This window comes from Battus philenor, unplaced genomic scaffold (genome assembly GCF_028537555.1).
Source record: "Battus philenor isolate CCGP_79_NKW_IND1 unplaced genomic scaffold, ilBatPhil1.0.hap1 SCAF_7, whole genome shotgun sequence".
NCBI classification, from domain to species: Eukaryota; Metazoa; Arthropoda; class Insecta; order Lepidoptera; family Papilionidae; genus Battus; species Battus philenor.
The window spans coordinates 1823503-1836572 of NW_027181737.1; the positions used below are offsets into that span (position 1 = coordinate 1823503).

The 13070-nt window shown below is 33.3% G+C and overlaps 1 protein-coding gene across 1 annotated transcript in view; it reads left to right on the forward strand.

Moving 5' to 3' along the window:
- Nucleotides 1-262: 262 nt before the first annotated feature.
- cwo (transcription factor cwo) overlaps nt 263-13070 on the forward strand; it is a 48125-nt gene continuing 35317 nt past the window's right edge. The window contains exon 1 of the mRNA XM_068774396.1: nt 263-530. Within this exon, the coding sequence (XP_068630497.1) occupies nt 478-530 (53 nt within the window). The 5' untranslated portion in view covers nt 263-477. The remainder of the gene's footprint in view (nt 531-13070) is intronic.

Sequence of the window (13070 nt, forward strand, 5' to 3'; positions counted from 1 at the left end):
ACATTCACGTGGCCAGTAATGTGGTTAAAGTTAGGGTTGTTAATTTGCGCGGAATAATATTTGACAAATTGTTTTTTTACTTAAGCGACCGATAACGTGCGAGGGATCTAAATATAATTTTATTTAGAAATATATTTTTTTTTCGATACATTGGTTCAATTATGTTTATAGGTTTATTAAGGTAACCCTACGCGCGGCACATTTTAGCGCTCGTGCTGTGTTTTGTCGACGTCACATGACTGACCGGCCGGCTCAGGGCTCCCTCAGTCGCGTCTCTGATATCGAGTTATATACACGTATTGATTCCGAGCATTTCGACTCGTGAAATAATACGACGTTAATGTGTTTCAGTGACTTAAAGTAGTTTTAAAAAGTGCTTATGAAAAAATAAAATGTGATCGGTGAAAGTGTTGTCTCATCTATAAGTGATTGTGGCGATATTGTGATTTATATATATTACGTGACATAATTTTTAATATGGAAACTCGACATTATTGGGAAGAGAACGGACATGCAGTCAAGTATGACAAGTGAGTTGTTTTTATAATTTTTTTTGTTTTAACTATAAATATGTCGAGTTATTATGTTATCTGTGGATGTTTTTGTGTGAATGCCATGTTATTGAAGGTTTACTATGACGTCGCAGTATTTCATGTAAGACAAACAAGAGTTTACGAACTATATTATTATTATATTTATATGGTTCACATATATTGTATAGTCCTGCATTGGTGATTATAGAATCATCAGCGCCCAATCGTTTATTATTCTTACCTTATTAAATGCATAACTATTTGTATGTTTATTTTGCCAGTTTGTATTGAGTTTTGTATTAAAAGATCTTTTGTAACAACAAAAGTACTATGATATTGAGATTTAAAGCAAATAACGCAGTAATACGTACTATTTGTTGACAATGTAGGCATTCTATTACAAATCTAGACATCCTAAAGATTTACTAGTAAGTGAAGTGTATAGTCGACTATCATAGTAAATATAAACTTAAAAAACGTGAAATTTTCTGTATGTATATAAAACCATACGAGTGAGGTTAATCTTTAACTTTAAAATGCATGAATATTCGTTACGAATTTTTCAAATATGAAGAAAAACCGATCCCTGTTTACCGCATGATTTATTATCTGTGGTCATCGACGTGATTTCGGACACGGATACACTTAGGTTTTTAAATAAAATAAATTATATCTGCCTGTAAATAATTGTCAATAATATCGGTATATATAAATAAAAATTTTGATTTTAATGGCATATTTATTGTTATTAAGATTTAATTTGGACGTAATATCTTTGGAATTTTTATTTTAAAGATTTCTTACCTACTTTTTTATAGTAAATGTTTATATATCGGTTAATTGGTTATTGGTGTAAAAGCTGTCATGAATATATAGCTTCAATGTGATAGTACAGATAATTAAAATGGTTGCTATTGCTTCAAAGCTTTTTTGCTTATATATGATCTATACACGCTTTTAAAAGTTTTAAGCCAATTGCGAAACGAATATGAAAAGGGAAATAAAATAAAAAAAGTTATGGATTAATTTTAGTTCTAAAGCAGGATAATAAAATAATTTTAGGTTCCTTATGTTCATATATTAGTACTTTATATAGTACTAGTCAATAAAACATTTAAATATGTTCACTAATGATTAAATAAATAATAATTCTTAGATAAAAACTTTTAGGTTTCTTTATTTCTAAAATCAATGTATTACAATTAATAAATATTACCAGTATGCATGTAAATATAAATGAATGATTAATCAATTTGCTATACATAGTTTTGATAACCTTAGACTATTTTATACACAATTACGTGGAATAACACTTTATTGATTAAATAAAGTTTATCTTTATTTATTTTTTCTTTTCTTTACCGAACGGATGAAGATCGTTAGTCCGATGTTGAATGACAGCGTTATTTCTTCGAATTTTATCACCCGATCTTCTGGAATCTTCGAGAAGACATGTCTAGAATGGACTCTGTTTATCCACAGCGGGGATTTGACTCTGTGGATTTTTTTCTGCTCAGTACGATCTTTTATTGTACTAAATGCTTTTTTAATCTGTTGCTTTATTATATTATAACATAATGCTGCCAAATAAACTTCTCTTTACATGCTTATTTTTCTATTACATCAATAATCACTAGAAATTTAATATTTAGATGCAAGAACGCCTCAATAAAGTTTCGCAGCTGGTGCCGGCTTCAAAATAAACACAGATAAGATAGAAACTATGTCAAATGTCCATGTATAGTCATCCCAATATCAGTTGCAGGTTCGATTTTTGAATTTGTAGACTCGTATGTTTACCTGAGGGCAAAAAGTAAAACTAGGCAAGTCTAACTTCGAGAAAGAGGTCAAACATGTATCCAAAGAAAGGCAAGCATTTCAAAGACTAAAATCTACCACCAATGTGCGCTACAATTGTTGACTGAGAGTGTTGAAACGTGGTCTCTTGACCTGGACTTGATTGGCAAGCTCACAGCAGCTCAGTCATGAAGATTCATAGACATAAGAAAGCAACCGATGTAGCCCTGCGGATTGTCCGTCAACAGACCACATAACGCGCAGAACAGATGACCGGTGTGACCTTAAAGTTCAGGAGACCAGGGCCCGGCAAATGCAGCGTAAGACGTCAGTCGACAACGTGGAAAGACAATCTTGTTAAAGTTATCGAGACTGGATTCAAGCCGCTTCCAACAGGTTTTATTGTAAATATATCGTTATATCACGATGATACTTCCTATGGCAACACTAATTTTGCTACATACTTCTTTATTTTATTTCGTTAATATAACCATCGAAAATTGGAATTTCCGAATTCTCCGCTGGTGATAAAAAGGACTCAAGCACAGCGGTCGAAAACGAAGCTAAAAAAATCTTAGCCTAATTATTGTACGCTGAACTTGAAATAACCATCCACGTGTGGTTGTATCAACGGAAGTAAAAATGGTAATAATGAATAAAAACGTTTTTTTTTTTTATTTAAAATGAAAAGACATTAAGAATTTGCAGTACTGTCATGTGATTTTGCATTTAACCTTATCTCTACTATATGTATTTGACAGATTGAAAAAAAAAAAACAACAAATATTATTTTTTTATAATAAGATTATAAAAAATAATAATCAGTTTATGAGTTATAACCTAACAGGGCAACTGAAAATTCTGTCAAGGTTTAAATGAAATTATTACATCTAAAACGCTATAAGCATTAAACGTGACAATTTTTAGACAATTGTTATTAATATCAAATTTAAATTTAAGTCACCAACAAGTTAATAAATATTAAAGAAATTTCACTCTAAAATATCATCTGACTATCAAAGTCTAAGTTTAGACTATATTTGATTAAGATTCATTATCTACTTCAAGATTATCTTGAACTACATTACATTTTAAAGATAACCTAAAAACTTCAAAGAAAGCCATGTTAAAATTTTGACATTTGCGATTTTCACTTTATTTTTTTTTATTATAAACTCAAGCAAAAACGCACATTAAAATATATTTATAAACTATTAATATATTAATAATAAATAGTTTATAAAAAGAATGATAGGTTAAGTAAAAAATAAATTAATAAAGTCTATTCTTTCACACGTGATTCATTGTGTACGCCTTTCAACGTTCGACGCGAAACGGAGACACGCAAATAGTCAATCGGCACATATTTGCATAAAAGAGTTAAAATTAACTTATTGTCTAGGTATTGTCAGTTCTTTGTTATAGAAGAAATTATATCTAGTAAATAAATGTAAATTTAACCTAAATCTGACTGTCTCCCAAGAATTATTCGTAGTTTATGTTGAGAGGACGGTGAGAAATGTAGTTCAGCTTGGTTGAATTAGACTTACCCCGATACACTAGGATCGCAAATATAATATAAAGAAGGTTGATTTAGGAAAAAAATCCTTTATATTTTTGCAGGCAACCCGCAAAGTTCATTATAACTCCGCCTTTCAAGGTCACGGGTCTTGAGCTGCATAAAAATTCACGCGTTCCTATATCGGAGCAACACGCCGTGCGCGAAAGCAGCGGCGAAAATAGCTCGCCGACACGTGACCGACGCGGGGTAGAGCGGGGCGATGAGTTCCGCGGGGGGCGACTGATTGTAGCGCGGAGAGGGGCTTGAGGGGCAGGGGGCGGTGGCTGCACGCGCCGGCCTCTACACGCCGCGCGGAACGTGACCGCGTGCACACACCCACATGTTTCTCTCTTGTACACAACTCACTCACACAAACATCGCCGCGATCACGTTCGCGTATCGCCTGACAGCCCGCGCTCCTTGCACCGTTCGTTTTTTTTTGTTTTCGTCTGTGGAAATTTACCCGTATTTACGAACATTATATTCCCAACGATTTGTAAATTTCCATTGATTAAATTATTAATGATTATTTTTTCTTTAAACTTCATTAATTAATTATGCAATAATTTATCATTTGTCGAAATGTTATATACGATGGGTTTAATAATGTACAAGGTCATCCAGAGAGTCACTGATTGAAAGATGATCAAGTGATCAAAGCGACCACGAACCACGACTACGACGACATAGTTAACGTTAAGATGCAGCGCAAGATAAGTCATCGTGATGATATTAGGAGGGCAGGGGAGGGGGGGAGCAGTAAGTCAAAAATGCTGCAGTTAACGTAAAATAAAACTACATTGATAATAAATTTTAATTTTCCTGTTACGATACCAATTATTATTTACGTTATATAAGTAACATTTAGCATTTATTTTATACGCAATACTTATTCATATAAGATTACATTTACATTTCTTTGTGCCTAAAATGAGTTGAATATATTAATGTGTGGGTACGACACGTGTACTGACCATGACTACGTTATGAATTATCATAATAATAACTATTACGTCGCATCTGTGGGTTGCAGGTCGACTAAATCTAGTCATAGATGACGCTCGGACGCTGTCATCGCACCTGTACTTGTCATGTATTTTTGAAATAGACAATTTAATTATACAGATTTATTTTTAGTGATGTCTTCACTATACACGCTGTAATATAGTGCCATTTTTGTCGCGCTTTTGAAAACAATATTTTTTTTTGGATCGGCACTTTCATGCCTAAATAGAATTCCAAAACGGTGATAGGGTGGATAAGGCATCTTTTGGGGCTATCACTCTTCGATTATCAAGCCGAGGTCAGTTCCTGGGAGACCTTGAACTTAGTACTACCCTTCACCGAAGCGATCTAAGAGGTCGGAGGCTTCTCAATTCGGTAAAATAGTGATGGTAGTGGGCCCGAGCTGAGGTTCCGCGGGAGCCTTCGAGAAATGCCACTTAAAAAGAAGTCTTAACCTTCTAACTGCTAAGCTGTTTTTGCTATGACTTCCCCAGGTGCCAAATGGAAATATCAAGTGTAGGCTTTCCTTATGTGAAAATTTGGGATCTTTACATTCTATGAATGAATATAACACATTATGTATATCATTATGTACTGAGACCGCCGGCGACCTTCATGGCACTTAAAGGCAACAGAGTACTCGGTGTGCCATGAGGTCGCCGGCGGGTCACGTTTTTGTAACACAGAAAACACGATAAGTTATCAAATCCAGCTTAGAAATATGAATAAATTTTGAATTCAATACAAAGAAAGGTTTCTATATACATATTCTAATGTAAATTTTATATAAAAAGTGAGGCCGCCCGCGGTCTCATTGGCACCCGTGGTAACCGCTTCTAAAACATGCTGCAAATCGTATACCGTCCCATGATCCAGTTGCTAGGTGCCTTATGAAGCTAATAATTATCGGAGGGTCGGAAAAAAATAATATTCCTTAAATGTACAGATGAAAAATTGTGAGGTAGCCGGCGGCCCTCACGGCACCTATTGTTGGGTATCGTGAGGTAGCCGGCGGACTTATGGCACTTAAAAGGTTAAATAGGCGCACTGCCACCTTATAGCCGCGGAATCTGCAAATGCCATTTGGGCAGCAATGAAAGTGCAGTCAAAAAAATGTTATGACTATACCACTTAATATCAAGTGAACGTGTAAAATTAGTATAATATTGGTATAAATTATATAATTTTGGGTCTAATTTATATTTGACATTTGTTTACTGAAATTTTATACTCTCACACCTGAATCATTGATGTTCTTGCAAAATAACTTACCTATCTTCGGTTGCGTAACGGATTCGTATCACGTTCAATTCAATTCCCCGCCATTACGACACTACTTAGGCAATGTAGTGCAATAAAATTGTGTGTGTGTATACATCAGTTAGAGACGCCTCTGTACTTACGGATATTTTTCAAAAATTACGTGAATTTACGTGATGGAAGAGTGTACATTGGAGTTACATGAAGTAATTCCACCATCTCATTTATTCCATCGGACAACAAGTGGTACGGATTCACGACATTTGTACACTGTGGAATAGAGGACACAAGAGTTTTGTTAAAAGATAAAGATAAAATTAATATATTCAACATTGGCGTCTTTACTACTCTTCTTAATCGTCAACTTATTATTATAATTATTTTCTTCGCAGCGTGTTATAGTTATGAAGAAGAAGCAGGAAGAATCTTCACTTTTTTAAACTTTTATAGTGCGAACAGTCAAGGTATGGAACAACATACAAGCGTCGTTGTTTTCAACTTAACATAACTTGGAAGTCTTAAAGTCAAGAGAAAATAGGTTTCTCCTAGATAAGTATGTAGCATCGTAGACCTATACTTATATTTTCCTATAGTCGATAAAAAAGGCAGTCCTGGCCTAGGTACCCTCTTGGGAGGCCTTGAGCCTTGCAATCTAGTGAAATAGTAGTACAATACCGGCGATAAATATTGCACATCGACCTTTGGAAAGAGATAATCTTATTTTTTTTTATTTCGGCTTCGTTAGAGCACTATCTCTGTCTCGCACTACCTATGTGACGTTTTGTCAGTCGTATTTCACGAAATTGTTTGATACTTCCCGGAATCTCTTACAAGAAACATTTAACTTGATTCGCTTAAATACGTAATATTCTTCCTTATTAGCCGAGTAATAATATCACACAATAGATACTTCTTTCTTTTTTTTAACAAACACGGAATATTTTTAAGTGTACCTAGTAAAAGCGAATTAAAAATTAAAATGAAGTTATAATTTACTAGTGATTGTTTGCTAATAATTATTGCTATCATATAATTATTGTGTATTAAATCGAAATAAAAATATCGTTGCAGGGACTGGCCAAAAATATATGATATGAATATTAAAAAACAATTCTTACGCCGTGTTTAATTTTTAAAATAACGTTCTTAATTCGTTATATTCCTATTTTAAAATTAAAATATTCATAATATTTAAAAAAATTCTGTCACTATTTCACCGAATAAATTCATATTGACCTTCGCTGTCATTGAAATAAAAGCCAATGAATATTAATATGTATTTAAAATATAAAAAATCCATAAATGTATTTATTGTGAAATATTATAAAAAAAAACGTTTACATTGCATGAATAGAGATAGAAACGGTTGCGGTGAATCAGTATTTAATGCCCATTGTCCTACGGACAAAACGGTGCAAGTAGGGTGACCATATATAATAAATAATGGTAACAATTTGATGTTTTTCTTCAACTTGATGATTTATATTTTAAAAAGAGGGAGTATGCATGTTTGCAAGTATTTTATGTGAAGACTACCCGCTTCTAAAATTTTTTTTTGCTTTCCTGTTTTGGAGGCCTCATGTTCCCTGTCTTAAATCTATGACAGGAGCTTGAGCGATAAGACCGTCATTTGTACTTTTTAAGCTATTAAAATGTATGTATTTAGTTAGTTTTGGAAGGTGTACAATAAAAAGCATTAAATTAAATAAATCAAAACAGGCCGTATATTTTTTAAAAAAAATATAGATATATATATAAAACTACTTACTCTTGACGTATCTTGTATAACAGACCGGAAAAAGATACATATGATACACATGATCTTGTGATACATACAGATGATCTTGTGTTTACTATTGTAAAAAAATATAAAGATGTGTTTACACATGGCTGCGTTTTTAAATTATGTGCAAGTGACAATTACATTTATTCTCATGCCATAGGCTAAACTAATATTTTCCCTCCGTGTAATCGCAGCTAGCTCGTGTAATAAACAATGAAATAAGTTGGGCATTTTTTGATTTGTTGGACGAATGCAACATAGTGTATGAACACTCCTGCCTTCCAATTGGATTTGAAAAAGGACCAAAACTTATCATCTTTTGGTAGGGCTACAACCCTTTGGCGTAAGTGAGTAGAGAGTTTATGTTTTATAAAAAAAAGCTATTTGAAAGATAATTAACAAAACTGCATGACACAGTTTAAAAATTATCCGGTTGTTTTGAAATGATAACACTGATATTAACTCTTCAATATTATCATTTAAGAGTAATAATGAAAATATCCATTTATATTCATCACTTGTGTATGACAAGTGAAAAATATCGCTGCATTTAATGCTAAAATAGTTCCTAAAGCATTTTGACCTGAGAAAAACCAAAAAAAAAAACTGTCTGGTTTTTTTTATCGCCTTTAGAGAGGTTTGCTCTTTAATACTTTGCTATGCAATTCATATCAAAGCTGTGTTATCAATACTAAATCTTTTTCCCCTGTAGCCGGATATTCTTTACTAATCTATATTTGATAAAGTTTTTAAATTTATTGCATTATCATTCTGTGATATTATATTAACACGTAGGTAATCGTTGAAGCGTATATTGCTTCATACGTAGCTGAGTAAGGGAAACCCCTCTTATAATAACTTCTTTATATAAATTTTTAGCCAGCAATAAAACTTTTATTTTTTTATTTTATGCGACTGGAGACTAAAGTATAATACGCTTATCTCCAGTTGAATGACAATTTTAAGGGTAGTTAATACTTGAAAATATTACCAACTTTTTCCTTGTTACTGATATTCTTTGTTCAACCGGATTTGACGTGGGCGACCACAGAAAATCTAATCTAAACCGCATTAGTACAAAAAAATATTAATAACAGGATAATCAGTATAAAATATATCTACGTTGTAAAATCGATATGTGCTTTTTATAAAAAGAGTGTATAAGATATTTAATAAAAAATATTCTTCGTAAAAAATTGGAAAGTTTCTGATAATTACAAAATATTTTGTTATGAAAAAGATTTTTTTTTCGAAAGCATCTTTAGTAAATAAGTGATAATAGACAAAATGTACACAATACGATCGCTAACCAACTTGCCATGCGTGGCGATTATGCTATATCCCCCTATAGTTATCTTCGAGGGAGGACTATATCTTGCAGTGGGCGTCTATGGGCTGAAAAGAAGCAAAATATTGATATAACCAAAAAAGTTGACATAGATCATGGTTTAACAAAACTATATAATACGTAATTGAAGAAAAAAAAATCATATTACCCGTTTTAATGAGAAACGTGTGGACAACACGTGCGGAATGTCCGATAATGTGATATAAATTCCGTTACGCGCCTCGCCGCGGTCACGTGCCGCCGCACGCCCGAACTCACGTCCACTCACACATACGCACACACCACACAGCCACAGACTAAAACTGTTTGTCTGTCCATTTTTACTCTGTGGCAATCGTGTTCGTCGCATGTAACATTCGTTCTATCAAGGTTTTATATAAGATTTATTTTTGCTATTTTATGTTGATAAATGTTTTAAATTCAATAAACAAATTGGAATACCGTCTAAATGATCGTTATTATTAAAATTTTATTTTTATATGTGTCCAATTTATAATGAATTAAATATGAGAGAATTCAGTCTCTCATTTTTAATAATATTTTATTAACACTGAAATCCTATATGATTAATTATTTATAATTTTTTATGACGCATAACATTTGAATATATCGTTTTTGTTTCTTCTATTATACTTTTTTTTAATTTCTCATGAGCAAAAATTTATAATTTTAAAATTTAATGAAAAATATGTGTTGTGAATATTAATGATACATATATAATATTGAAAATTTTATAATTAATTATGAAGTTATTGATTTTCCTTATATATAACGACCATAGACTAAACATTCTTAAATATAAGATGTTATTGTCTTTTTTATTTCAAATTTCGAATAATTTTTTATGCATTTAGATTAAGGAAACACAGTTTATATAACTTTAGGTTAATATTATATTTTTAACATCTTCCGAGTTGTTCGAATTTGTGTTCTATTCTTTGAATGTGTTTTGGATCTGTGCTATATGAATATGCGCGTTACCTTGACTTATAGTAAGTCTAATTTTATGACTAATTTCACTTTCTACGATGTCTCACTATTTGATGCCAAAACTAGACACTTAGATGGAATATCTGTGAAAATTACTAATGTAGATGCCATTCAATAGATCCATAGTTTGTTTTAGCATTCCCTATTTAAGAATAAAACATGAGCTGGTAATACAGGATGATTGGTTATAGATGTAACTCATTTGCTATCAATTAATGTATGATACACCCTATACAAAAATCAATGGTTTTAAAAATAATACTTGTCCTTGCAGACTTTGTTATGAGAAGAGTTAGTAAAAGGAAAAAATTATAAGAAAACTGGATTCTAGTAATCCTGAGTCTGCGTGGATGAGAATTCTCTCAGAGATTTATGTCCCAGCTGTGGGTAAAAAAAAAATAGATTCAGGTATTCATATGGAATGTGAAGTATTTAATACTGTTTACGGTTCAGTGTCACTGAGAAATATTTAGGGCGACGTAGTGGAAAATTTTATTGTTGTTTATGCAAACAACCTTCATTATCGGAATTCGATAAATGCTTTATAAAAACAACTCTAAATGTAAGTTTATTTTTTGTAATTGAAGGGATACACACACACACACACACACATATCTATATAAGTGTGTGTGTGTATATATATAGATATATATGTGTATATCTAATATATAAAATTCTCGTGTCACGGTGTTCGAACTTGAACTCCTCTGAAACGGCTTGACCGATTTTTACCAAATTTTATATGCGTATTTAGTAGGTCTGAGAATCGGCTACTATCTATTTCATACCCCTAAGTGATAAGGGTTGTTCACCCTTAATTTTTTTTTTTTTGATGAATTTTTTTTTTTATTTTTTTATGATACAACATACAAAAATACATACAACCCTACATTTTCACCTCTCTACGATCAACCCTTATTTTTAAATTGAAAATTAAAAATATTTTTTTGCAAAACAACGTTTGTGGGATCAGCTAGTATATATATATATATATACTACATACTGTATACTATACTATATACTAGTATATATATATATATATATATATATATAGTACTACTGAAACTGATGTACCTTGCGTTATGAGATCGTGGTGAGGTGGGGGCCCGGAGAAAAAGTCATAGGCCTGCCACAATGACCGATTTTTCACTGCCCCCATTCAGCAACTTCCCCCAACCTTAACTATGTTGTTGTTCCACCGTGAGGTAGACCTACCCACGCTGCGTCTTCCTTCACGTTGTCACCACTAGCCAAGTTCTCTTTTGAATGACGTATATCACAACAGGCCATTACTTTTACTTTACGTGTCAGTACCTCAGGTATCTCGGTATATACTGGCCAGAGAAAGTCTCCAACGTAGATATATGGAAACGCTGGGGTGAGATGCTGATCGACCAGCAGATCAAACGCCGCAAGTGGAACTGGATAGGCCATACGCTCCGAATGGACCCTGATCACATACCGAGGCAAGCCCTAGAATGGAATCCTCAAGGAAAGCAAAGACGACAACTGCAGAAGTGAAGGCAGTTGGAATAACGTGGAGTGAAGTAAAGCACGAGGCTCAAGACTGCTCGAGATGGCAACGTACTCTGGACGCCCTCTGCCCAGTCTTGGGGACATAGGAATAAATAATGACGACAAGCCCAGATTACTTGACTTTATATTTATTTGATTTATGCTTAAAATAATTAACCCTTTCGTTACCAGCACCGGAGTTAGACGGCATCTACCTTGTAATGTGGGCTTATATGTAGATCTGTGTTTTAAGATTTATCACAGCCAAATAAATTACTAAGAATTATCCTAACTTCTATTTTTAATTAATATACCAGTAAAATCTTTAAATATGTAACACGAATGAGAAAATTTGAATATCAGCTTACCGCCATGCAATGTGCACACTTCGCGGCGCAGATGCCCGGTTCAGTAGCGTCAATTCGGCGGAACGTACTGCGGTAAGGAAAGGGTTAAAAAGGTAATTTCATACTGTTTACATTGGACTTATATATACGTCTCACTCGGTTAAAAGGCTAGAGAACCTTTCGGCACTACAGCCATCAGCTGCACGGGTGATATCATCACCCCACTGACTGCCAATTCGGACTAGCAATTTATGTAACAATGTCGTTGACCTTGATTCTTCTGTGTTTTAAATATTTAATGGAATCAGGCGTTACCTTGCGGGAAGTCCATCCTTAGTAAGAAAATTAGTACCTCTGGGACTAGTGGACTCTGGACTTTGTGTTAGGCACTAATCGGTGTAACATAACTCCTGAAGATGCCCCGTGGAGGGGTGAAACACGTGTTGAGTGGTTTAACGGTGGCAGTTGTGTAATTCGCATTGTTTGCCGCATACGCATTTATCAGCGGGGCGGTGCACTTTGTTACACTACTACCACTGAATGTGCAGAAGTGGCTAAATATTGGTCCTTTTCTTTCTTCTGTGTTTATTGTGTTATGTTAAAGAATAATTCAAATTTATTGATACGTGTCTAAATGTGAGCGTTTTATTTCACATAAAGTCAAAATATGTCCTGCATTATTCGTGCTTTCTTGCAAAAATTTGATTAGCAGTCAAACGGTAAAAGCAATTTTTCGGTTCAGTTAGTTAATAAAGTCTTTGGTTCATTAAAAATATTACATATTTAATGTATTAATATCCTTTTCAACATATAAAGCATGGCTCTTTGAAAAGTAGGTTGAAACGATTGCGTTAACAGATTAGTAAACAATTCCATTGACGACTCCAATGATTGGCAAATGAAATAAACGCGTTACACAAGGAAAATATAA